Source organism: Jatropha curcas, chromosome 1 (genome assembly GCF_041381405.1).
Source record: "Jatropha curcas cultivar XTBG-Jc1 chromosome 1, XTBG_Jcur_1.0, whole genome shotgun sequence".
In the NCBI taxonomy this organism is placed as follows: domain Eukaryota; kingdom Viridiplantae; phylum Streptophyta; class Magnoliopsida; order Malpighiales; family Euphorbiaceae; genus Jatropha; species Jatropha curcas.
In genome coordinates this window covers 7,383,571-7,409,083 of record NC_143151.1, presented here as the reverse complement: position 1 = coordinate 7,409,083, position 25,513 = coordinate 7,383,571, and the positions used below count along the sequence as shown (strand labels likewise).

The following is a 25,513-nucleotide window of genomic DNA, read 5'->3' as shown; positions in this document are numbered from 1 at the left end:
CTGAGTTCACTTATTGGTCCCTCTGACATCAGCTTCCTTCACATGCCATTATAATCCACCTTAAAATTAGCAATGTTATGATAACAAAGAATAAAAGTGTAGGAGATATTACAGTAGAACAATTGTCAGGAACTTTGCTAGGCAAGAAAATGATAACTTGAAAACAATACCATCCCTGGGGGCTGGGAGGTGGTTTTTCAACAGATAATCGATTACAACATTAATTCTAAACGAGACCTTGCAGCATACCTAAGATTATCTTATACTAACGACCACTTGTAACTTAAGACAGACATTACACTCTGAATCATTGTAAGAACTAGGAGGATGATGGCAGAGGACAATGAGATAAATGACCATGGACTGCTAAAGTAAGTTCGTCTCACAGTTGCCCAATTGCTGCTGTAGTAAGACTCAACTTCTTTGAATTGCTTAGAAAGATAACAATCTCTAACATTGAAATCAGCATTCTGTCCAAGATTAGTGAAAAGATCAGCAACGTATTTGTCATCTTTTGAAAACCTATTGATGATTCCGTCGTAGCAAAGGAATGCTACATCTCTTGGTTTGCTGATGAGACAACTCATGAAAGATACATAATCTGTGAAGTAATTCAATCTCTTATCTTGGCATTTTTCTAAAGCTACACAGTTTATGAGAAGTGTACTTGTGAAGTCATTGATGGTAATAGATGGAATTTGTAGCACTCTATTTTGGAAATTTATATCCAAGAAACTGTCTCCTCCTTTTCTGGACTTAAACTTTATTCCTGATTGTCTAAGTTGTGTGACACATTGTATTGACTGATCTGATGGGAAATATTCCTCAAAATCAGTACAATGGGTTACCGAGTTTGAAGTAACAAGACTTGAATAAAGTAGGTGAAGTAAATGCTCACCTTTGTAGAGCAAGAATCTGTTGAAATTTTCCATGGGTCTTGGAAAGGCTAGATCAAAGGCTCTCAAGGCAAGAATAGGTAAGGGACGTATTTCTTCTTTTAAGTCACTACCACTACCAGATAATTGATATAGCAAGTCTAGAACAAAATAAGGAAGCTGATTCTCAAGCTTCAGGAGATCCCTGACGAGAACTGGGATCAACCAGGGTCTTGTGAAGATTGGATCATCTTCCTCGATTGTGTCTACGCCATGGTTGAGATGGCGTAAAAGTTCAAGAATGAAGCAACCATCAAGCAATATCATTTCAATGAAGTCATGACTTGACATTGGAATAATTTCTGAGTAGCAGTCTCTGACATTCCCTTCCTCTTTCTTTAATCTGCTAAAATAGTGGCGTAAGCCCTTTCCGAAAAGACTCGATCGAGAAAGGAACTTTTCAAGGAAGTGCCATTTATGCTCTTCGAACTCAAGTAAATGATCTTTACCTCTATGATAAGGTCCTATTGATACAAGCTCAGGCTTTGAAGCATGTGGATTGATTTCAACAAGACTCGAAGGAAGCCTGAAGATAGATGAAGTCATACCATTTCCTTGTTTCACTAGTTGACGCCTTTCCCGAAGACGACGCTCCATAAGAAATAAAGAATTCTTTAAAGCTGATTCTTCTAGTTCAAGTTCCTCTTGGCTTTGGATTTGAATTTCAGGTGGTGCAGGAATTTGATAGTCATGTTCTTGATTTAGGTTTGACAATGCTTGAATTTCTTGGACTTGCTGATTTTGCTCCTCTTCATTAGTTAGGCTTGAACTTGCATCACTTGTTAAGGATTTCCCTTTCCTTTTCAAGTTACTCAAATTCTCTCCTTCCTCAACATGTTCATCAATAGTAATAGCTTGGTGTTCCATATCCCTATGTGATTACAGGGACTGTGGTTTTTTGGTGATTGGAATTAGAAGCTCAACAAATTATTATACATATAATTTGAGATCTTCAGATTATTGCCATTTCCTTGAAAAGGAAGAAATTAATACAATGTAATAAGATTCTTCCCAGCAGCTAATGAAAGCATGACTTGTATCAGCTGATGAACTGAGAGTCAATAACTCTGTTGGCTTATTAAGGAAGATAGACTTGACTTGACTTTTTCTCTGAGCTGTTGACTTAACTTTTCTATATTATTTTTCTTTTACGTTGTGAAAGCATATTTCATTCATTTATTAAAATACAAAGTGGGACTGGTCTAAGCATGTACGCGGAAATTATCAGCTTACTCTTGTTCCTAGAGCTCCAAATAAAGCAACTGATTTGTAATTGAATTGGCAAAAAACATCCTCTTCAATATTTTTATTCCTCCCTCCCAAAAGAAAATTAATAATTAATTACTTAATTAATTAAGTACTAGTTAACAGGAACAACTCTAATTTTTCTCACAAAAAAATGTTGGAGACGAGATTTGAACCCATGACTTTTTTATTTAAATATTTAATCAAAAAGAAAATCGGAAGTGGATTCAAATAGTAAGATACTTTTGAATTTAACGAATAATCTTTTTATGTAGAGAGCAAAGTCATAAATTTTGAGATGAGATTAGTCTGGTTTTATTTAGATATGAGAATATTCGTAAATAAATAAAAATAGAAATATCCATTTTGAATATAAGGATATTTGTGGGTCAAAAAATAAAATAATAATAAAGAGTACTTGGAACTTATCTAATATAATGTATTAAAATACTCAAATTATATTATAATTTCACTCTATTTTAATATTTATATCAATTTTACTCCAATTTTAACTTGCAATTAACAAGAAATGAATCGTATGTCACACTCCTTTTTGACACTCCCTACTAAATATGATTGTAGATTTGTAGCTCTGAATCTAATAGTGTATAATTTGTTTGCAAATGAAATGAGTTGAGTTGAGCTGAGCCGAGCCAAACCAAGTTGTCATTCAATGAGTGGTGAAACTCCTCCCCACTACGTCGCCTTTCGACCTCAACTTCTATAATTTTACTTATTTGATCAAGTGATGGAATCCCAAAGGATCTCTTTCTTTAAATTTGAACAAATTGAGTATGCATCTACATTGTATTTCAGAAGAAAATCAGTGATCAGATAAGGAATACAGGAAGCAGTCATCAATTATCATTTCAGTTAAAAAGGAAAGAAAATGTATTTACAAGTTAGTTGCCAATATACATCGAACAGATAACTTATGAGCAAGTATAAATAAGCATTTGTGGGGACAAATTCATTATCAGAATTTCCTCCCATTCTTTCCTTCCACTGCAGCAAATAAATCAGAGAAGGTAATGAGAGCGAATGTAAGTTAAAAGGCTTGACGATCAATATGTGTCATCATGCTTCCAACCTTAAAAGGCGATGACAACTTTTCGTCAATTTGCACTAAATGCTCCATTTTCGTCGATTTACCACCTCAGAGACCTCTTTCAATTGTCAAGAAAAAGACCAACATGTCAAAGAACATGATCGCTTTCTTCCAAGTGTTATCTTAGACGTTCTTTGACGTCTCAGCAGGTTGCCTACAATATCTGAATTGAATACAGATAAGCAGAAGTGGACTTACTTTACCAAGTCCAGTGGCCATAGGCAGGCAGGCAGCCGAGCAGCATGAAGTTTAGTTGTGTTCTATGAATATGAAACATTTGAGGCCAACAGCTATTGAACTTCTAAAATCCATGAAGTGCACTCTTGAAGGAGTTGAAACTTCTGGTGAATTGCTACATTTAAGAAAATCTGCATTTTCCTGCGGAATTCAGACACATCTTCCTTGCATCTATATGATCCAGCACATGCACATTGTTCTGCTAAATGTGCAGCTTTAACCTGGTTGCACCTTGTGCACACCAGGTCCTGTAAATGATAGAGACGTTCCCTTTGCCGGACAATTTGAAGAAGAGCATTCTCCATCACCTCTCGGTTATAAGGCTGGCCACACTGTGGGACAGCACAACGCCACTCCTGAGCCAGTAAGGCCGAGTCACGACACAAGTCCAGATCTCGGCAGTCGTTGCAGTAGCTGTCCAAACGTATTTGAGAATCAGCAATCACTGCCAAACTAATTGAAAACTTAAAAGTAAAGGCTAAAATCAATTTCAACCTTGTAAGATTTCAAAAGGGGATAAACTAAATAGGAAAGAAATTAAACTCAACAACTAACTCCATCTTACTTGTTCACCTCTGCATAGTGTCTTGACTAAAAATATGTTTTGAGAGACCTAGATTATGAATTCTGCTACATTTTCCCACAGATTGTGCAACACTTAAGCCAAAGAGATTCATAGTAATTCAATTGTCAATGTTTGGAGAGGGCAAGTTACAATGCTTACAAGGTTTGTGGAACCACTCTTTCATGATTACCCAAGTAAGGCAAATTTGTTTAACAGTTGCATGTTTCATTCTCACAAAATTGAAGCATTATTTTCTGTATTTGCACTTGAAATTTTAAAATAGTTGTTTCTGATGGATTAAGTTCAAATATTTGTTGTTGTTCTCATACCTGCAAATTACATTTGGCAAGACAAAGGAAGGGCAGGGGTCATGAAACTCAGCTTCAGGAGCAAATTCCCGCACTCGTACATATTTTAATAGATTTTTTCTCATCACCTGCAAAATAGCAGAAAATGATTATAATCACAACATGGTTTAGACAAGCCTTTATGACAGTTTTATATCTTTTCCAATTGGCTCTAACAATCGGCATCGTTCTCAGTCGAAATTTTCTTGAAACTAAAAAATTTCTAGCACATCAACTGGAAACTCTGGAACCAGTTATCAGAAAGCAAGGATCCTTCAGTTCTAAGTTTGTTAATCCGTGTATATGCAAGTCAAGATAAGTTATATCAATAGAACACAAAACAATCTGCCCATAATTGATATTATGTCAGCATGAGGCAGAATTATTACATACGTCAAGTTGCTAAGAAATGTACTTCCTACATTTCTTTTAACATTTTGATGCCAATAGAGACACCATGTTGGGATATTAACAGGAACATAGTATGAGATCAGGATCCAAAACTTCTACAACATGATTGATGGCTGCAATGTGCTCAAAACAAAATCAGATCTAGGATTTCAACAAGTCTTGGGTTTGTCAAGATTGCACATGGAAAGGAAATACTTAACATAAACAATTTACAGGCATTCTTAAGCCCCACAATTTTTTGAAGCTTGGTAAAAAGTAGAATATATAGAAGAAATTGGTCTTGATAAGGAAACTTGCACGTTTAAGCAAAGCAGGTGTGAACAAATTGGGAGGTTAAATTCATCCAAGAAAAAGTGAAACCGTTGTGAGATTATGAGAAACATTTTATTATTTTTTGGACAGTATACCCTAGCCATAGAGTTCAAAAGAGGAGGGAAACGAACAACTAAAGTAAACCTCCACAAGAGTTTGAATCAAGAAAAAAGTGAGAAAGGAGTATGGTGGTGGGGAAGATAAATTTTGTACAAATTATATAAGCGGACAGAAGAAGGCAGTAAAGAGAGGAGATAGGCAACTCAACAAATAATAATTGACAAAAGAACACCCACACGTGTGCACATCAAGTTTCTTGGATATCGAAATCATATAAGTGAACATCTAGTGCCTTCATGGTTTATTCTGGATCATTTAATGCCAAATCAGTCAAACAAAAATTACCAGAACTTCATGCTGCACATTATTGTCAAGGGCCAGAACAGCACAGACATGCTTAATGAATTCCAATGCAGGATCCCCTTTAGGAATGCTACCCCCAATCTGTGAAAAACCAGAAGAAATTTGTCTTTCATCCTCTGGCTTGTTTATCCCCTTCATATGAAGAAGAGTATCACGAACAATTCCAAGAAGTTTGTCTGTGAAGTAAGTGCTGATCTGTACACGTTCAAATTAGATGTATGTGATTTATAACTTGTATATAAGAATGATCTAACAAGTGATTAGAAAATAGTATTATCATTAATACCTGCCCTTTAAGGTGTTCCACCAAGTGCGATTCAAATGTCTCAGCAGCTGCAATGGTGATTGATGGAGTACATGAGCTGACATCCTGCAAAGATGCTCTCTTTGCATCTTGCTTTTGAGCATAATCCCAGGGAATAAACATAAATTCTGAAACAATTAAAACAAAATGATCCTGCAAAAGGCAATCAATACTCACCATATGAGGGAAGGATTACAAAAAAGACAATTGAACAAATAAGGACATGGTTAAAGAAAAATAAAATCTAAAGACTAACAAAAGGTGCATGACTGTGTTATTATCAAGTAACCAAACAAAACTTTATTAGTTAATCAATGATGTTCCACCTGAATTTTCTTGGGCAAGTACTCTGCAATATTCCAGCTTGATACAATATCCACTTGTGATTGATCTCTTTGGGAATTATCGCCTTGTGATTCATTCGCTGAAGTGTCATCAGCTTTGGCTGGAATTCCACCATAGTTATACTACAATAAAGGAAGCTAAGTAACTGAGTTAATTGGAACACATAAAATTCACAGCAAAATCAATGATTTCTGCAAATAAAGTAGAAACATCTTCATAGTGCCCTGTTTTCAAGTTGGCAACCATTCCAAACCTTCTATTACATTTACAAAATGTCTTCCTTTGTGCGTGTATATAGCAGCCCCCCCCCCCCCCAAACTTTTTTTTTTTTTTTGAGGCAACTGTTCGTTACTTGAATATTATTTTTCATTTATTTGTTTAAGAAGAGGAAGCTGAAACAGGGAAATAATGCTGCATCCGTCATTTTGCTTCCGTAATACAATAGGGACCCCAACGAATAGAAACATTTGAAAAATAACGAGGAAAAATATCGGAATAACTTATGCAGGGATTGTCTTTAAGAAATTAAAAAAAAAAAAAATCCAGAGGGGATGAAACCAAACCTGGTCCATAAAAAGCAAGGAATGCCAAAACTGCATAGGTTCAAGCTCAATCCATTCAAATAGTTCTCTACAATGGGCAAAGACAACACTTAATTACAAAACAGAAGACAAAGAAAGATTTATCTACTAGTTCCTGGGTCAAGACAAACCTAGTTTGCAAAGTTTTGAGCAAGCTATCACAGTAAGCTTTTGCTGCAGATAGACTGAACTTTCCAGTGTCTATAATAACCTTTGAAAAATTTGCAAATATGATTGAGGCACCTAATTTGCGAAGTTCAGCCAACAGCAAAGCAAACACCTTTTGCATGACCTGAGCATTTAATGATTGGACAATGTCAACCGAAAGACAGCAAAATAGAGCTACAAAATCACAGAAAAGAATTTTCATATTTCACCGTGTGTGTGTGTATATTTTTCAGGGTGAAGTGGAGGGTGTGGTGGTGGTGGAAAAGAGAATTCTTGCAGCTCAATTATAATTGCAAAACATAGAATCATGATGCAAGGGATCCTGAGCTGCAGTAGCTTTTACCTTGTGGAGTATTCGGTGAAGAGCTGGGTCATGAAGCTTTGATTGGGGGCTGCAATATAACCAGTAAACAGTGACTATGCAACTCAAGAACAAGAGCTGTATAAAACAAGCTATAATGCTACAACCTGCAAAGCCATCGATAAAGATGTTGCAACATTGCATCGGCAAAGACATTGCCCGATGTGACTGCATCTGCAAGGCACCTCTGGATCAGCTGTTTCAGGACACGTAATGCAGGAGCACATGAGGTAGCCTCATCAAAGCCATATTGATCATCTGAAATGTGTGAACCAGAATTTATGTCCTGGTCAAATCCTAACAAAGCACCTCCTTCCAATTCATTCACTTGGTTGCTTTTCAGCAGAGCATTTACAGCCAGGTGATGAATCTGCACAAGAACAATTCACCCATGCCTATATCAGATCAACTCAATTACACACCCATATTTAACATAAGAGAAGAATAGAAAGAAACAAACATAATTTTTTAAAAAAATACAAATTTTTTCAAACCTTTAACTCTACAGAAACTTTTCTATATGCTCCAGGGTATGTAATAACAGGTTGATGGACCTATCATGCGATAACAATAAATTCATGAAAAGGAACAATATAAGCGCCAGGCGTTACAAAGAAAAGTAAGATAGTAATAGACCATTAGAAACAAATTTCACTTTCTTTAGTACAGCTGGAAAGAACCAAAAATAAATGAATAAATGAATAAAGGCATCGATATTTTAGAGGTTGCTTTGCAATTTATATGCATAATGTATCCATTAGAAACAAACCTCATCTGCAAAACAAGTAGATTCTTCACTAATGCCTCCTAGATCTGGAACACCATCATCAGATATCCATAGTAACTGCAAGAATAGTTTTTTACACACAAAAGACAATTGCTTTTAGAAGAAATTGCCACACGGGCCACAGATACCATTGATCTAACAACAAACAAGGAAAAGATAATCTGCCAAGTTAACTATTGTTCCACTAAAGTACCTGTTGCTGATCATGCAGTGCTCTAGACATGAAGACATCTGCTGTAAATATGAGCCAGTCAAGTTCAAAGTTCCCCAGTGGTACCTGTCTCAGCAGATGTGAAGAAGGTTAACTATATGCATCAACAAACATCAATGAACTGAAATTGTTGGTTGCAAACTAAACAAGCAAGCGAATTACATGGGCATATCTTGAAAGAGAAATCCTTTCATTCAACCACTGAGATGATGCCACAGAACGTTGCATTCCAATTTTTGCAGCTGCTTGTTGCCACCCAAGGACCTACATAGTATAGAATATATGAACCACATTGTCGAGTATATGGGTGTAAATGAACCGAGCCGAGCTCGAACCTGCCAGGTTCGAAGCTCGGCTCAATAGAATTTAGCTCAGCTCGAAACTCAACGAGCCTGAAAATTTAGGTTAGGGCTCGGCTCGATGAAAGCTCGAGCTCGGTTCAAGCTTGACTTCAGGTTCGAGTTCAACTTGAAAAATTTTAAGCCCTAGCTCGGCTCGAGGCTCAAATAACCTAAAATAATATTACATATATGTATGTATAAAAGCTCAATAAGGCTCGACGAGCTTTCGAGCTGAACATTATTAGGCTCGACCTCAGCTCGATTGGTAAACGAGCAGGCTCGGCTCATTTACACCCCATTCCGGCTGAACCTTTTCGAACTTTTTTTGAGCCAAGCTTAAATAGTTCACAAGCCGGCTCGGCTCATTTACACCCCAGTCGAGTATATGTATTCTCCACACTACATTCTTTCTTTCTCAAAAAAATTTTCTTTTGTCAACAAAGCTCTTATGTAATTTGCCCATATGCACATACTAACTTATGCATGTGAACAAATTAATTCAGATATAATATTACCGGATACTGACTGTCACGAGCATTGGAAGGTATATTCACACAAGGGAAATTATCAAGAGCTGGAATGCCTGATTTCATCAGCTGAGCATTTGGGCATTCGGTAACAGCAAGTGTAGGTCCATGGTGTTTATCTCTGTTAATAAAGGAAAATATTTGAGACAAATTTAACTTGACGTGCAAAAACAAATGCAACAGCAAATATAACTAGACGACAGCGAAATGAATGACTTCTCATTGGAATAAAAAATCATAGATGCTGCAAGTTGGAAACCTTAAAAGTTAGTGAATAAAAAAGTCACTGCTTGTAAACATTATTATACAATATGGGCATAGATATATGATAAATGAGATGAAGCTTGGGTGAACCAATGTGGAGGGCCCAAACATTGAGTAGTTGTTAAACCATGTAGAACAACATGAGATGGGTAGAGTAACAGAACATATGGCTAGAAGTTATTTCTATAGCAGCATTCAAAATGCCCACACGAACTCAATTCATTATTTCAAGCAATATTAAGCCAGACATCATTTTGGGTTCATATCTATTTTCTCTTTTTTTTTTTTTTTTTTTCTTTTTTAAGCATCATGTTGACCAGTTTTATTTGTAAGAAAGAGAATACAAAACAGAGGATTAGGCATTCTTCTAGTCTAACACAAAACAATAAAACAACACATAGAAACAAGATTAAGGAAATAGTGCACCCCAACCAAGCAAAACTACAACTGGAGGAACTCCTCTAGAAGCTCCTAAATCAGAAGCCCACATAGAAGACATAAAAACCACCTTACCCACTCAGCAGATTAGAGAACAGAAATGGTTTTTGCAAAATTTTATATCTCCTCCATCCCAATACTCCATAGAATTGCAGAACAAAGCTATAATTTCACAGTTTTTAGCTTCTTTTCTGCCGCCAAACCTTTTACATTTCAAACTAATTCTCTAGAGACTCAGTAAAATCCCTCTCCAAAGACTATGTTAAACAATTACTACAGAGCCCTTCAACCAGACTATCTTCATGCATGGTGCTGGAAATGTCAATAGAGACATCCATATAAGCTGATTACGTTTGACAAATACTAAACTAGCCTACGAAGTGCTGTTGCTATAAAGAAAATCAACATAGAGAAAAACCTGATTTCACTTATTGTTCCCTGTAACACCCTTTGAGCATCCTTCACATACCCAACATAATCAACCTGAAATTAGCAGTATTATGATAAAAAAAAGAAAAAAGAAAAAAGGTAAGAGATATTGCAGGAGAAAAATGGTCAGAAACTTATGCTAGGCAAGAAAAGAATACCTTGCAAACAATACCATTCCTAGGAGGGGGTGGTTCAACAGATAATGCATGGCAAGCTTCGCGAAATTGTCTTTCAAGAAAAGATGGTGATAAATCCTTATTTTGATAAGGATTGACCACCACAACAGATACAGTTCTCAATATAGGCATGTAGACAACAAATATAGCACGTCCTTCAGAGATGCTGCATTTATAGATAAAATTCACAATTTAAGAATCAACATTCAGTTCCAATTCAAGAACTACAAGAAGGATAGGAAATGCTTTGAGCAATTCTTTGACTTCTTACAGAAAAGTGAAGTAATGTCCTTAGAGGTATCAGAGCTACCTATGATAGAGGTAAAAGTAGGAGACTGATTGCTCCAAATAAGAACATTCCGTTGTTGTCTTCATATGCAGTTCATTCAGACTCCAGCCATCCTGTGCATTCCGTTTCATGGCTGTTTTATCCACTTTACAGACACAACCAATCTGGAGGATGGCATTAAACTCCAATGGCACCTTTGTTTCATATATTCCCTGATGAAAAAATACAATTTTAATTAAATCAAAATCAGGACATCGCAAATGAAAACTGAAGCTGGCATCTTCTGGCTATACAAGTAAACTATCCTACTTCAATGTTAAACTTCATAATCTACTTTTTCTCTACTTCCTATAAATTTCAGCTTGTTTTCAGTACAACTCAAAAAAATATGAAAAGCTTTGGATATCCAATGGTGTGATTGGTACAAAAAGGAGAATAATAACTAGACCAGCAATATAAAAATGACTTTTGGAGCCAGAACTGCAATTTGCGAGAATGTATAAAAAATATATATTGAAATTAGAGGTAGCTAGGATTCTGTGAAAATAATGTGCACAGATGCAATAAAAAATTATGCTCTGGATGAGAATCAGTCAACATATCTGAAAAAATTGAAGTATATGGTAATGTTGCTAATGCTTGAATGCACCACTGGAAGACTTTCCTATTAGGAGAAATGTCGAAGGCTCAGTCCACCTAGGTTTTGAATTGTATATGTGATATACTGACTACATTGGCAGTTCACATTATTTAATAAATACAAGGTGTGAGGAAGCAAACAACACTAAATTAAAAAAGAAAAAAAAATGGTGTAGAAACATACAAGAATTAAGAAGCAAATATATGTAGAATGGTCAAGTCAAGGAACAAAAATGAACATGGTGTGCATTTGCACCAGGACTAATTTATTTGTGCAACTAAAATTATACAGAAGTCAATGATCATTAAGTTGACCAACAATTGAAGGTTAAGTAAAGTTTATGACTTATAGAATATCCTGACCTCAACTTCCGGATCTGCAAGAAGAGCTGCAAGTTTTTTGCTTTCTTTTCTAAATTTATCTTCATCAATGACAACCTATTGAGAAATCATTGCCAAAAGATTGAGAAAGAGAGAAAACACCATTAAAAAAATAGCAGGACCAGAAATTTAACAATAAGATACCTCAACTAAATTATAGCAATGCCTTCCATGAGGAAGAGTCTTCTTCACATGCCTTCCAGGAAATCTTTCTGTTATTGGTGCTTTAGAGTTAAGGTAAAATACTCTTGGAACTGTTATAGGAATCTTAAGCATGATTCCTTCAACAGTGACCCAAGCAAAAAATTGGCCAATATGTGGACTTGGAAGCAGCTGTATTATCTGAACAATGAGAACATGAGATTAAGTGGCAAGAAATCACTCATTGCAGCCAAATATCTTAGAGAAAAAGAAGACTACACACCTGCCAGTGGCATTGTGTAAGGGCAATTTCATGTGTTGTAAAATATGAACCAACACCAGTCCGGCGCTGATCTTTCTTATGATTCATCATACTGCCTAGTGGCTCATAAGCACCATTGGCACGATTTGAATTCCTCAAATTGCCCAACCTGCCAAAGTTTACAAGAGCACATTATTACCATTAAGTAAAAAATGTGTATGTCTTAGCATAATCAATAAAATAGTCCTATAACCAAAACAAAAAACATGATGGATAAACATAACCACACCAATTGACAAAGATATGGAATTTAAAATGGAAATTAATTCTCTAGAAGGAGCCAGATTAGTACCCAAATAAATTACCAAGTATAATCATGAATTCACCGAGGCAATAAGGTGACCTTGACTTAAAGGAACAAATAAAAATTTAACTCATTCATCGATCCAAAGGCAGTTGAACAGACTTTTTTAGGTCATCTACAGAGTTTTTACATCCTCCAAAAACAACTGAATGCAGACATGAGTACATCCAATCATTTGTTTGACCCCCTGATAACTGTGGCAACAAATCCTATCTACATTCATGCAACAGGTACTAGCGAGACTCCTGTCTCCCAGTTTGCAATGATTATGATTTGGGCATCTATATTTTAATCAACTCACTCAAACATAAGGAAGAGAACAAAGAAACAAGCTTTAAAAGTCTTCCACAGAGGTAACAAAATCTACCTTTGCCTCTTCCTCCGGTCCAAAGTATCTTTCCACTTTCTTTTCTTCTGTTCAAGCCACCCTTGATAATCTACATTTCTATCAATATTTTCAATAGACATTTCAGACGCACTTTCACCGTTATCAAGTTTCTGTTCTGAAAAATCCATTCTCCCAGTTGCCTTGAGTGAACATTTTTCATTGTTAACCTCATAACAACGAACAATTGGTCTAGGCCCATTTATAGAATTCCTTTTGTTTTGGAAGTCTTCCAAATCCTCAACATTCTCCTTATCCATCATATAACTGGCTGTAACAACATCAGTGGTCTTCCTTAATGAATCATCCTTGTTGGATAAGCTGAAGATATCAATCAATTTTCTTTGACGAAATTTATCCTCCTTTTCACGAACCTTTTTATGCAGCCAATCAGGATGAACAACCCTAGGGACAGGATTTGCAACCTGAAAAAGATTGTAATTTCCAGAAGGAAAAAAAAAAGAGAGTAGTTAATCTGATAAAAATGAACAAACAATAGAACCTTCTGCATTGCAGCAGGAATTGTAATGATTTTCTGAATTGCTGAACTGAGTCGTTGCTTGTAATAGGACCAATCAATGATGGATCTGATGCCTACATCTGATGAAGTCTTGCACCATTTTCGTAAATAGAACTTCATTATTTCTGCAAAATGAAAAGGTATTCTAGCATACAGAAAAGTGAAAAATAATAAGAGATAAAGGAAAACCAGATAAAGTTTACCAGTATCAGTTTCAAATATTGCAACAGGAACAGCACGCTCACTCACAGGTGTACCCTGCTCAGGTCATAATTGCAATAATTTTACCAAAATCATCCAGTTAAGCTAAAAGAATATTAAAAAATGAGAGATAAGTATCCTCGCATATTGCAATAACAGTAAAAGATAGCAAAGGAGATATACACAAAAATTGTAAGAGGCCATCCAGTGAAAAAAGAACACCTAATTTTATTCACATGCCTACTGACATGTTACAGTTGTCAGAAGTAGGCAGTTATATCATCCAGTGTCAAACCTAGGCACCTTAACAAGGTAATGATTATGAACATTGTTGTCATACATAACCTTCCCTTCCTGTTTTCCTAATAGTAATAATACTACATTGTCGAGCAGTATAAACAATCTACAGCTTTTGAACCAGAATTTACATGTTAGGACCTGAATAAATGACAAAAGGATGTACAGTTTCGCACTGAATAATCACAAGCAGAATAAGTCAATATAACAAGAGTTTTATTCTAATAACTCCAAGATGTATACTCATCTTTTCTGTGCATATGTTTAAATCCACATTGCAACTTCTCTCTAATTAATACCTCGATGTCAGAGCAATAATGAATTTAATATAGGACTTCCACAGTATAAAATTCTTGGGTGTGAATGCACAAAATTACCAGTGATGTATTCATCAGTAAGCTTAAAAAAAGGGGAAGCATACCCTTGGTTCACAAGCTACTATATATTGACAACGCAATCCCTTATCTTTAACCATTGTATCACCAAGAAAATCTGCAAGACGTCTTGCAGTGGTTACTGCACATGACTTTTGTTGACCATAGTCTACCAAGGACTTGCTCATTGTGCTTGATTCAGATATGTAATCGAGCAATTCACTGTCAGCAATATCTTTTCCTTGATTCTGAGATTAAAATGAGAAAGGAAAATAAAACTGTAACGTTCCCATAGTTTACACTTATTCATACATGCAATCACAAACAACCTTGAGCTTGTCTTAGGAAGATACATAAGATAGATAAAAGGTGAATGCTCAAGGAAACGCCGTATTGTTGCGTCAGATAGAAGGGTTTAATTGTGAAAACAATTAAAGTAATCATGTACATACATCAAGAAGATCAAGCCAGCGGTTGGCTACAGCAGCTACAGCAGAATAGCATTCCTCTAAGGTTGATCCATGGAGGAACTTATCAAAAAGCTCAGCCTGCCAACAAAATTTGCATATATCATGCATGAAAAAATAAGAATCTTAATGAATAGAGCTCAACTTTTGCATATGGAATATATAAACATACAATAGTAGGCATCATGGTCAAGGCATGTTTGAGAACTCTTCTCATTATTGATTAAAAGTATTATTATTGTATATGTTTTATATAGATTTATATTTCTCCTCAACAAAAAAATAAAAAATAAAAAATAAAACGCAGGAATTCTGTAAGATAAAAAAAATGCAAGTACATGTGCACACAGATCCAAGGGTTGACATGCAAATGTAGGCACTCACATAAAGAACGAAAAAAAGCCAAGGATCTACATTCTATTAAAATCAAAGGAAGAAATATCTAAAATCTCTTAGATAAGCAGATTCATTTGATGGGCCCATTTTTTAGTTAGTTGAAGAAAAAAAAGATAACCATAACAGGTATCAACTATTTAGTGTAGCCATTTTTCTCTGGCGATACATATTGCCCTTTAACCAACAACTTAAAATGAGAGCACATGATAGGAATAATAGACATCACGCATTTAGTTTCGCTAACATTCAACTGAGATTTCTTTATACAAGATGATCATAGCTCTAGACCACCATATATAAGCTTCCAGACACATCAACCGCCAACAGTTAGGGATGGACATTTGGTGAATTTGGTTCAAACCAAACTGAACCAGCCCAAACAGAATAACTGAATTTTTTAAAAGGAACCAAGCCAAACTGAAATTGTATTCATTTTTGAATTTCCCTTGGTTTTTTAAGACTTTTAAGAATTGAATCAAACCAGTCAGTTTGGTCAGTTTCCTCGGATTGACCAAATTTTGTACAACCCTACCAATAATCACCTATGTAACATTATCATGTTGAATTCCGTTAATTATAAAAAATTTTCGAAGTGGTTGCCAGAGTTTTGAACATATTGTCATGTTGGCAGAAACAGAAACGTAATCAGAAGGTTCTATAATAGTAATAAAAAGGGGATATTATTGGATAACACTTATAAACATAAAATGGACCTCTTTGAAATCAAACACGTGTAGTATTTCTTGAATATGACATGGGCATGCTTCTCCATTGTTTTCCCTCATGTTGAAATTGTTTGACTGAAATTTCAAAGTGAATCATACTGTGATTGCCTAATTAGAAGACAAGCAATGTTATGCACTATGCTAGTTTCTTTAAAAACGTGTCTTCTTTCACTAATTATTAAAAACAAATTAGCTTCAAACGGCTAAGAAGTCACACCATCGGTTTCTATTGTTAAATTCCAAGAGGCTTACAAGAAACCATTTTCAAGAGCAATAAGTTTTTGCAATTTTTTTCAGAAAAAAAAAATTATTCAAAAGATATCTTATGAATGTTGATTGCATACAACCCAAGAATTGTTGCGTCCAATGGTTGAGCTAATAACCTTAGTTCTTAATAATCAATTTTATGGGTTAAATGTTCTGGTTTTTAAAAGCAATAATAAAGTCTCTCAAGACATGCATATTGCACAAATGAATCATTGAGGATGAGTCCAATTTTACTATGAAAGAACAAAAGCAAATAAAGAATACTAAGAGGGTACCTGGAAAACTTTGATGAGCTTCAGCTCACCCCTACGCTTGATTTCAAAACCTTTAAGTTCTGCAAGGGTTCCATCATCATTGAAAACAGCATATCGCTTCTTAATCAAAATTCCTTCTTCCTTAGAAGCAGGAAGAATCATTGCCTAACAATAACAAAATAAAAAATAATAAGAAAAAGGTATTGGTTGCCAAGAAAAACAGAAGTTGTAATCCAATAACAAGTACTATTCAATGTTACCTTGTACGGGCCATCCACTTCAAATTCAATTGAGCATTCACTATGAGTTTCATATGTTTTATTTACAGGATCTTCAAGTGTCTGTTCGAAAACAAAGAAGTCTAAATGATCACTGTAGTTCAAGCAAAAGAAAAAGGCAGAGATTTTCCATATTGCCATAACATAATAAATTGATAAAGAAAGAAGCATTTGTGTTGATCATTTGCATAGATGAAGAAAAAGCTCCCACCAGACCTGGTATTGATCATTTGTATTGTTTCTTGCAACATCAACATTAAGCATAACACAGGGATATGAGATCGTCAGTTTTTTCTTCAAATCCCTAAAACAGATATTTCCCAAACAAAAGTTAGCATAACTTAAATGCTTTTTTTTTTTTTTTTGAACTTCGTGAACTAGTATCCGACAAATGAAATAATGAAGCATGAAACCCATGAAGTACCAGCTATAATCATGTAAAAACATGTAAATCATGAATTTCAGTATCTTACATTGTTTTGAATGTAAAATTCTCCGGAAAAGATCCAGGAAGCACACACCAAATACCATCTGTGTCCAATTCAAGTGGTTTTCCAATTTTTTCAACAAGCAAACGAGCATTCTGAATTATTTTAGCTCCTGTATATGTAACTACACCAGCCATTTCCATTGAGTACCATCTTGCACCCCTAGAACAGAAATAAGTACAGTTATCATTTTAATAAAGACAAGGATACATATACCCAGCCCATTTCCCGTCATATGGAATCACAAGAAATATGGAGGCCACCAACTCACTTCCGCATGACATATCCATAGAACGAATTAAGTATACACTTGTGTGCAAGTTGCAGTGAATCATAAAGCACAACCATATCCTGCAAGCATGAATAAGGAAAAGGCAATTTGTATGAGAAACAATTTCTTAATCATGAAAACTATTTTAAAGACATTCAACAAAGAATAGCATCATACCTGTGCTTCCTGGATCTTAATGGAATTTCCACTAGCCTTTGCTTCTGACAACTTCCCTTTCCAAACCTTGTTAAGTCCTTTATATTCGTATCTTCTGTCCCGAAAACTTGAACCAGATTGAAGAAAAAGGAATTAGTACATGAATGACATAAAAATAATAAATAAAGTTTCATTTGATGATTTATTCTCATATATTATATATATGTTCTAAAAAATAGGTGCTGTTTCACAACTAAACAAATGAATTGTCATAAAGAGGTCATAGCATAAACAAATAATTTTGGCTTAATACATAAATTGACACCTAAATTTTACTAAAAAAAAATTAGAGGCACTCACAACTTTTAAAATTGCATCTATTGAACCCTTCAAATTGTAAAATGGCATTTGTCTTGAAGGAAAATATTTTTTATTCTCATTAAAAATTTTTATCAGTACATACTCTCACACACAACCGCACAACATATACATGATTCTATTCCTAAGATCACTCCTAAAATCTAGCAGACATGACTCCTATAAACAAGCCTAAAGTCATGTCTAAAGATGACTATCAAACTAAAGTAATTCCTTATGTATCTATGTATATTGACAACATTAACGGCACCTATTGGATAAAATTTTACACATCAACATTGTTAACAAAATGAATCGGGCCTTGCTCACTTTCCAAAAGCTAGCTCAAGGGGAGGAGGATAATCCGAGTCTTATAGTTTGACTAAACACATTGTCCCAAGCTAATGTGGCATAATACACCACATTCACACCCAAGAATGAACATCTGAAGCATGAAGTTTGTAGGCAAACACTTCTGCAGATGGCCCAACATTGAAGCAAGGTAGGCTCTGATACTATATTAATAAATGGACAGAAGCTAGCTCAATAAGGAGGAGGATTACCCAAGTCTTATGGTTTGACTAAACATCTTATCTCAAACCAATGTTGGATAACAAACACAAAAGTTGAGGATGCCACCAAACTTTTTTCTTGTAAAGTTCAGGTGCTAATTTATGAATTTGACCAATGATTGTTTGGCTGAAAAATTTAGCGAAGTAAATTTATAATAGAACAAATTAAAATCGCACACCTCCGAACAGTATCAACATAAAATGAGTTTTCACGCATGCATATCCCTGCTTCTCGAACTTCGGTGACAGGTTTGTCAAGTACCCGTTTATATGCCTAAAAGGATGCAAAAACTTAGTAAGACAAGTTTTGTCAAGCAAATGTTTTACTATAGATAGAAACATACCTTCTGACAGTATTTCTTTAGACGCTCTTTGAGCTTTGATTGTTGCTCCATCTTGGGAAGGTCAAGAAAAGATTTTGACAACTGACCATCAGTGCCATCGACAAATTCAGACTCAATTTGCTTCTTCAAATGATAATAGTCACTGAAATTGATAGATGTTGTATCCATGCAAAATTAGCTAATATCAGCATATCACTAATATAAACAGAAAACAGTACAATGGAGGGCAAAAAAGAAAAAGCACCTTTTCTTTGCCATAAAGATCTCTCCACGCCAAACCCATTCAAGCCTTCTAAGACAAGTTTTGTCTGGACGGTTGAAGTCACAGGCAGTACAAATCTCTTCTGTAACTATAGATGGCGGCTGAAATTGGAAAAGAAACATCAGCGCACAATAATTGCAAGGATCCTTTATGAAAGTCAAAGTGAAAGAAAACGACAAAAATATGAAACTATTACTAGGAAGAATATAATTGTGAAAGTTATGATAACATGACGCAATAATTCCCTGTAGCCTAACTCCAAAACCATAAAGCATAATCATAAAACTACCACACTTATTTGCCCTAGCTAAAACCTTTAACTTTCACTTCCAAAAACTTCTCCAAATTTGAGCAGATACTTAGGCCCTGTCCAAAACTATCAAAAAGATGATTCTGATTAACTAGAGGCAGTGACTGCACGTAGTGAGGCATTATTATTTCATTTTTACTTTAGCTCAGTCTCACAACAGTGGCAGAAAGAAAACCAGTCCTTGAGTCTCTATTCAGATTCTAATTGATGCAATATTAATATAGAACAGAATTAAATAATTTTAGAAAACCACCATTTGTAGACCAGCTTATTAATCATACCTGAAGCCTGTTTGTCAAAATAATGTTCGGATACATTGCTGCCACATCTAGATGATAAATAAGGGGGCACTCCTCACGTACAGGTTCATCCCTTAACCTCGCAAGCTACATGAGAAAAGGTTAAGAAATAATTTATTATCCTCATGATTTTTCTTTTTGCTTCATTAATTTATTTTAGCTTAGATCTATCTTCTCCACATCTCACAAAATCTTTGAATTGCATTATCAAATTTCAAACAAATAACTAAGAGAAATAAACAATTGATGACATTAGCAAATATAGCATGTTTTTACAACAATGTTTAGAAATCAAATGATTACTACATTATATCAAAGAAAATGAATATTTGCTGATAATTCGTTGTACAAGTGATCATTTGTATGCTAAGAAATACGAGAGCATAACCAACTATTTTGATTAATAAACATGAATGATAATAAAGAGGCAAAATGTCAGAAACAGAAACAAGCATATATTATTATCAAAAAAAAAAAAAAAAAGAAAGAAACAAGCAATATATCATCGTCAAAATAGAGACTGATCATTTAATTAGTCTAAAGACCAAAGCCATGGTTGAGATGGAGTATAAGCACCTTTTCCACGATAGCATTCTTCACTTCATCATAATTGGAGACAGTATCCAAGTCCATCTTACCCTCCACTCTTATGGCATATTGAAGATCTCGGTCCAAGTTTTTTATCAGTTGCTAGAAATCAAAGTGTTCCACTACCAGTCAAATATAAGCCATAACATTAACATAAATCAAAGTATTAAGAAAATTGCATTCTAAATGTGACTTAGAATATCCACATAATGACCTAAAAAGTAAAAAGAATTTCATTCCAACAAAATTCCAATGCTTACACGTCATATATTCTGTGTAATTAGACAAAAGCTTGTTTTGAGCCCAACCAACATAGAAAGAAACCAAGTTGCCTTAGGTTTCACATGTCTTTATTAGTTACAGAAAGAAAACAAAAATGAATGTTTGCGGACTAAATCCAATATGGAAGACCTCTAAGCAATCTGGTAAGAACTAGCCAGTAGGACAGTTCTTCAAAATGCCAAAAAATCCAAGTTTGTCTTCACAATAAATTTAGGTTCATGGTTAGTGAAACGAAGTCTAATCAAGTAATGGAATTACATTTAACTCAGCCCCTAAGCACCAATTTTTGGACATTTGCATTAGATGGGAAGGTCCAACTTTCTAGAAACGATCCCTTTTCCATATGATAACAACTGGTTTCTTTGGAAACATGGTGTCCAAGGCCATGATAACCTTTGCGACATTACCAAGGACGGCATATGGAATCTTCGAAGATATAAAGGTGTCTCAGCAATGTTAAAAGGGTAAAATGATGATCTACCAAATAGATCTACTGCCTGAAGTAATGAATTGAATTTAATAAAAAAAAAAAAAAAAAGAAAATATCAATTCCTAGTTTATCAATCCAGTTTAAAAATCACCCCAGTTGCTCAAAAGGAATAACTTACATCATATGCGGATGGATCAAGCTTAAAACTAGTTGGTAGATCAGATCTGAAAACACCACTTTCAAGGCACTCCACATGGCCACCAATATACGTCTCACTCTCAAGAAGGTGGCTCTTATAGAATTTCTCAGGGTCAGATTGGTGTTTGTTAGGGCAGATAACATTCGCCTTGTATGCCTGTAAGAAAATGCAATAATGAATTGAAATTTGGAAGGTCAAAAACAACAAAAAAAAATAAAAAGCCAAGGCTTCTGGAGAAATGTGCACACCAGCCCACCTGCACCATAAGAAGCATTTCACATAGTGTACCACTGCCTTTGCGTAAAACTTCATCCGGTGACATAGGAATTATTGTTGCAAGAGAGAAAATGAACGGATGAACGTAGGTCATATACAAATAATAAGTTGCAACAGCATCAGAAACTGAATAAGAGGCCATCATCTGTCATAATATTTTCAGAAATAAAAACAGTGTAAAAAAATGTTGCAATTTAAAGGATGCACGTAAAGCAAATTCAAATTTAGTTACTGAAAAAAACATCACCAAACTTTCATCAGTGAAAAAGATGAATATGGGATAATAAGTGATATTGCTCATTTTTCAACAAAAAGAAATATGATGGCAGAAAACTTCTAATAAGCACAGCTATTTGGGACCACTATTCCCCACTAACTCATACCTGAGGCTTTTCTTTTGCAAAGCGTACCATGTCTTCTGGATTCACCTCCAATGGATCATATCCCAATTTTGCCTTTGTAACAGCCTGATATATAAATTCAAAAAGAAAAATGTGTCAAATCACTAAATTTATGTGGTAACGAAAGATAAGTTGAAGGTTAATTGCAAAGTTAGAACAATATTTTCAGAAGAAAAAAAAAGGTAAACTACTGCATAGACTGCCTAAAGGGTGAAAGTGTTAGATTATGCTTTCCTATTATTGAATGGTAAAAATTCATGCAATGTAGGGGTCTTTTTTCCCTTTTTCTGGTTTCTCAAAGGCTTCTATCAGACAAAACTATAATTTAATATAAAGGTGTTATGTTTCTAACACTATCAGAGATCATCCCATATGAAAGATTGCGCTCATTCAAAGAATATACAGCTAGGCATCACAAAAATTTCCATGGTCTTTTCAGAAAATTTTGGTACTAGAATTGGCGGTGAAGAAGATACAAGCGAATTGCAAATGCCTACTTGAGATTTTGGAGCAATAAAGCGCAATAGATTGAGAGAACACAAAATTAAAATAATTCTGAATTCAATGGTGTTACCTTGTTTACAGAATTGTATCTAGAATTTACTGTTAAACAAATTGACAATTGTTAAATAGGAAACTAAGAGCATGTACATTTTCCGACACATACTACTGGCCATCTGAATCTTCGAAATTGTTAATACATATTGGTGTAGTGTTTTATTATAAGAAAAATGGAAGTCAAAAGTCCAACAACCACATGGTCAGTATGTTTGATTTTACGAAATAGTTCATCTGACAATCAGAAGCAAAACTCCTAAAAAGCATGAAACTCAAAGTAAAGGTTACACCTTAAGGCCCTGACTCCCCTGAGGCAAATAACTATCACGTTTGACCCAAGCAAAACAATCCAAATGGCAAGCAAATTTAGAACGGCACTCCCCCTGATTCTTGTCACATGAAAATCCAACCTCCTGAACACAATAGAAAAACAAAGTAGCAATAAATCATACATGTGACTTTGCTTGAAACTCGATAATTGATTATTAAATGAGAACCAAATTATACGATGCACATGATAAATGAAAATTGCCATTCTCATACTCTGGTCAAAAGTTTGCAAGTTAACAAAAACAATAAATATAAACAATAATGCTTTCAAATATTTAATAAATTCAAGCTTGCTGTGATATCACTAAGACATTATCCTCAGGGTTAATTAGACATCTGAATTTTCCTTCTTTAGCAATTCAATATTTCCCAACATAAAAATGGAAATATAATAGCAGTTCCAATAGTTGGAAGCATACTCCTCCTATTCCTAGCAAATGACAACAGGGAGTGTAAATCATGTGCCAAAGACATTATTTATAAAAAAAAAAAAAAACAAAAAAACAAAAAAAAAATGTCAAAAAGTTAAGTATCAGTCTTTCTCCTTCCATCACCACAAAATAAAAGCTTAGTGGTAACAATTGAATGCGTAAAAATAAAGAAGAAATATGTATACTAACTTCAAATTTCAAGTTGTTCACATATCATATTCAAGTACCAAAGGTAAATTAATAATTGAAATTGTCAACCTACAAAAAGTATATAAGAAAATTTAAAAAAAAAAAAAACAAAAAGAAACAATAAAAAGATCCTTCACAATTCTTAAAAGAACGGAACATTTTTTATCTGATATTGTTTAAGTTCTCACATTTTAATAATAGAAAGAAGTTATAAGAACAAACTTATAGGAGTCTGCAAGTGAATGTGATAGGAAATGGAGGCATACATCACTCATCTTCAACCCATGATAAGCTGCTCTGCTTTCCAGGAATGGCCAGTCAAAATAATCACCGTTGTATGTAACATAAATACCGGGTTTTACCTCTCTCATGTGGGTAAACCACTGCCTAAGAAGTTCCACCTATGAATAGACAGAATCACATATATGGGACACACATGAATCAGCATTTTAAATATATTCCACGCAACTAAATTGATACATATTCATTACCTCATTTTGCACATTGGTCACTTTGAAGCACCCTTCAAATTCTGGTTTTGGTGTGTACTCTATATCCTCTATATCTTCCCCTACACACTGAACTTATGTGCAATAGTTTTGATTAATATACAACAGATCTCAAAGGTTTGAAAAAAGAGAATGCAGAATACAAGATGAATAAATAGATAGATAGGCAGATTGACAAACAGGCAAACCGCTTCTCAAAGAAAGTCAAATTTTTTGCCCCAGGAAAAATAGGTACACCTATCCTTCATATCATAATGGAACATAAAAGCACTTCTTTAACTTCCCTTCCTTTACAATATGATCAATAACCTCAGTCTATCATCTTTGATTTTGCTATTGGTTCTTAAAAGTCATCAATTACATACATAAAGCAACAAAAAAAAAATGCAAATCAAGAACCTCCCTTTAAATTACATTTGAGCCAATCAGTTCAATTATAATTTATGCACTCAGTAAAAGCTTAACAGGCTTTAAAATCTCCTTCATTATGAGCAGTATGCAAACATGTCACTATGCTGTAGAGAGCATATCTACAAAAATAAATGAAATTCAAAGTGACCTCTATAATCAATGTGGCCTTGATCATTGCTCCTTGTTGACAATAAGATTCTTCAGATTCTTTTTCAGTAAAAGTAACCAAAATCCTTGACATGATAAAAAAAATTGCACCTTATCGCTTTTCCTTCTCATTGTTATAATCTCCCGACGTTATAATCTCCCGAGAAATAGAATATCAAAATATTGTCTAGGAACGCCTTTATATCATTTACTTCCAAATTTTTACATAAACCCAAAATGGTCAAAGAGTGATTTCAAGATTAAAACCCCATAATGCTTATCTAGGAAGGTTAATGATCCACCCACTTCCTCTGATCTCTCTCAAAATGCAAACCCTCCTTTGAATGAGAGCAATGTCATCCTTAACCAAGCTGTCTGAAGCAGGCTTCATCACAAACTATCACAACCTGCTCATAAATGAGATACTAGATATAGAACCAACACGCCATTCATAGTTAAATATTAGGTAAGCCCAAGAGAACGTAGACTTCTGGAGCACCATTCTTGTTATAAGACATCAAATCAAAAAAGCAGCCAGATGGAAGAACTAGACACAGGAATTTATCGAACTGAATGGACCCACTTGCACACTAATTAATCATGTCAATTTGACAAGTGTTCCATGAGCATTTACATTTCGCATAGACAGTTTGAAACAATCACCAAATACTTCTAAAATATTAAAAAGCTCTTCAAGACAAAACGTATCCTAAAAACAAGAAATTCATAAACTTTACAGAAACAGAAAAACTCGTCATATGTACCTCTCTGTTAATAATTAAATAGCCTTGTCCATCAACCATGTATGATATCATCATTATCAAATCGTATCCAGCATCTGGAAACTTCAAAGGAAGCTTGGTAGTTTCAATATCAAATGCACATATGCGGACTTCAGCNNNATACACATAGGAAAAATTATATTTTTGTCTTTATGTTTTGACATAA

At 34.7% G+C, this 25,513-nt stretch overlaps 2 protein-coding genes across 2 annotated transcripts; both read right to left on the bottom strand.

Annotated features, from left to right (window-relative positions):
- Window positions 1-2,044, bottom strand: LOC105637107 (UPF0481 protein At3g47200). Its single transcript, XM_089720180.1, has 2 exons — window positions 899-2,044; window positions 1-36 (listed from the first exon to the last, which is right to left on the bottom strand). Exons 1-2 carry the CDS (start codon window positions 1,800-1,802, stop codon window positions 29-31), a joined length of 912 nt encoding a protein of 303 aa, XP_089576306.1. The 5' UTR covers window positions 1,803-2,044; the 3' UTR covers window positions 1-28.
- A 978-nt stretch (window positions 2,045-3,022) lies between these two features.
- On the bottom strand, window positions 3,023-25,458 carry LOC105637094 (DNA polymerase epsilon catalytic subunit A). The gene is made up of 44 exons (XM_089723329.1): window positions 25,330-25,458; window positions 23,990-24,076; window positions 23,765-23,899; window positions 22,839-22,961; window positions 21,973-22,056; window positions 21,570-21,734; window positions 21,293-21,469; window positions 20,391-20,504; window positions 19,797-19,901; window positions 19,188-19,306; window positions 18,944-19,085; window positions 18,779-18,873; window positions 17,692-17,797; window positions 17,515-17,594; window positions 17,229-17,405; window positions 16,972-17,059; window positions 16,738-16,818; window positions 16,499-16,642; window positions 15,945-16,031; window positions 14,821-14,916; window positions 14,416-14,616; window positions 13,700-13,754; window positions 13,479-13,621; window positions 12,959-13,401; window positions 12,249-12,396; window positions 11,969-12,166; window positions 11,807-11,881; window positions 10,826-11,016; window positions 10,498-10,681; window positions 10,329-10,393; window positions 9,197-9,329; window positions 8,503-8,604; window positions 8,323-8,406; window positions 8,112-8,186; window positions 7,837-7,896; window positions 7,450-7,712; window positions 7,325-7,373; window positions 6,945-7,105; window positions 6,796-6,862; window positions 6,214-6,354; window positions 5,870-6,040; window positions 5,566-5,778; window positions 4,420-4,526; window positions 3,023-3,939 (listed from the first exon to the last, which is right to left on the bottom strand). Exons 1-44 carry the CDS (start codon window positions 25,381-25,383, stop codon window positions 3,579-3,581), a joined length of 5,949 nt encoding a protein of 1,982 aa, XP_089579455.1. The 5' UTR covers window positions 25,384-25,458; the 3' UTR covers window positions 3,023-3,578.
- Between the last annotated feature and the right edge of the window lie 55 nt (window positions 25,459-25,513).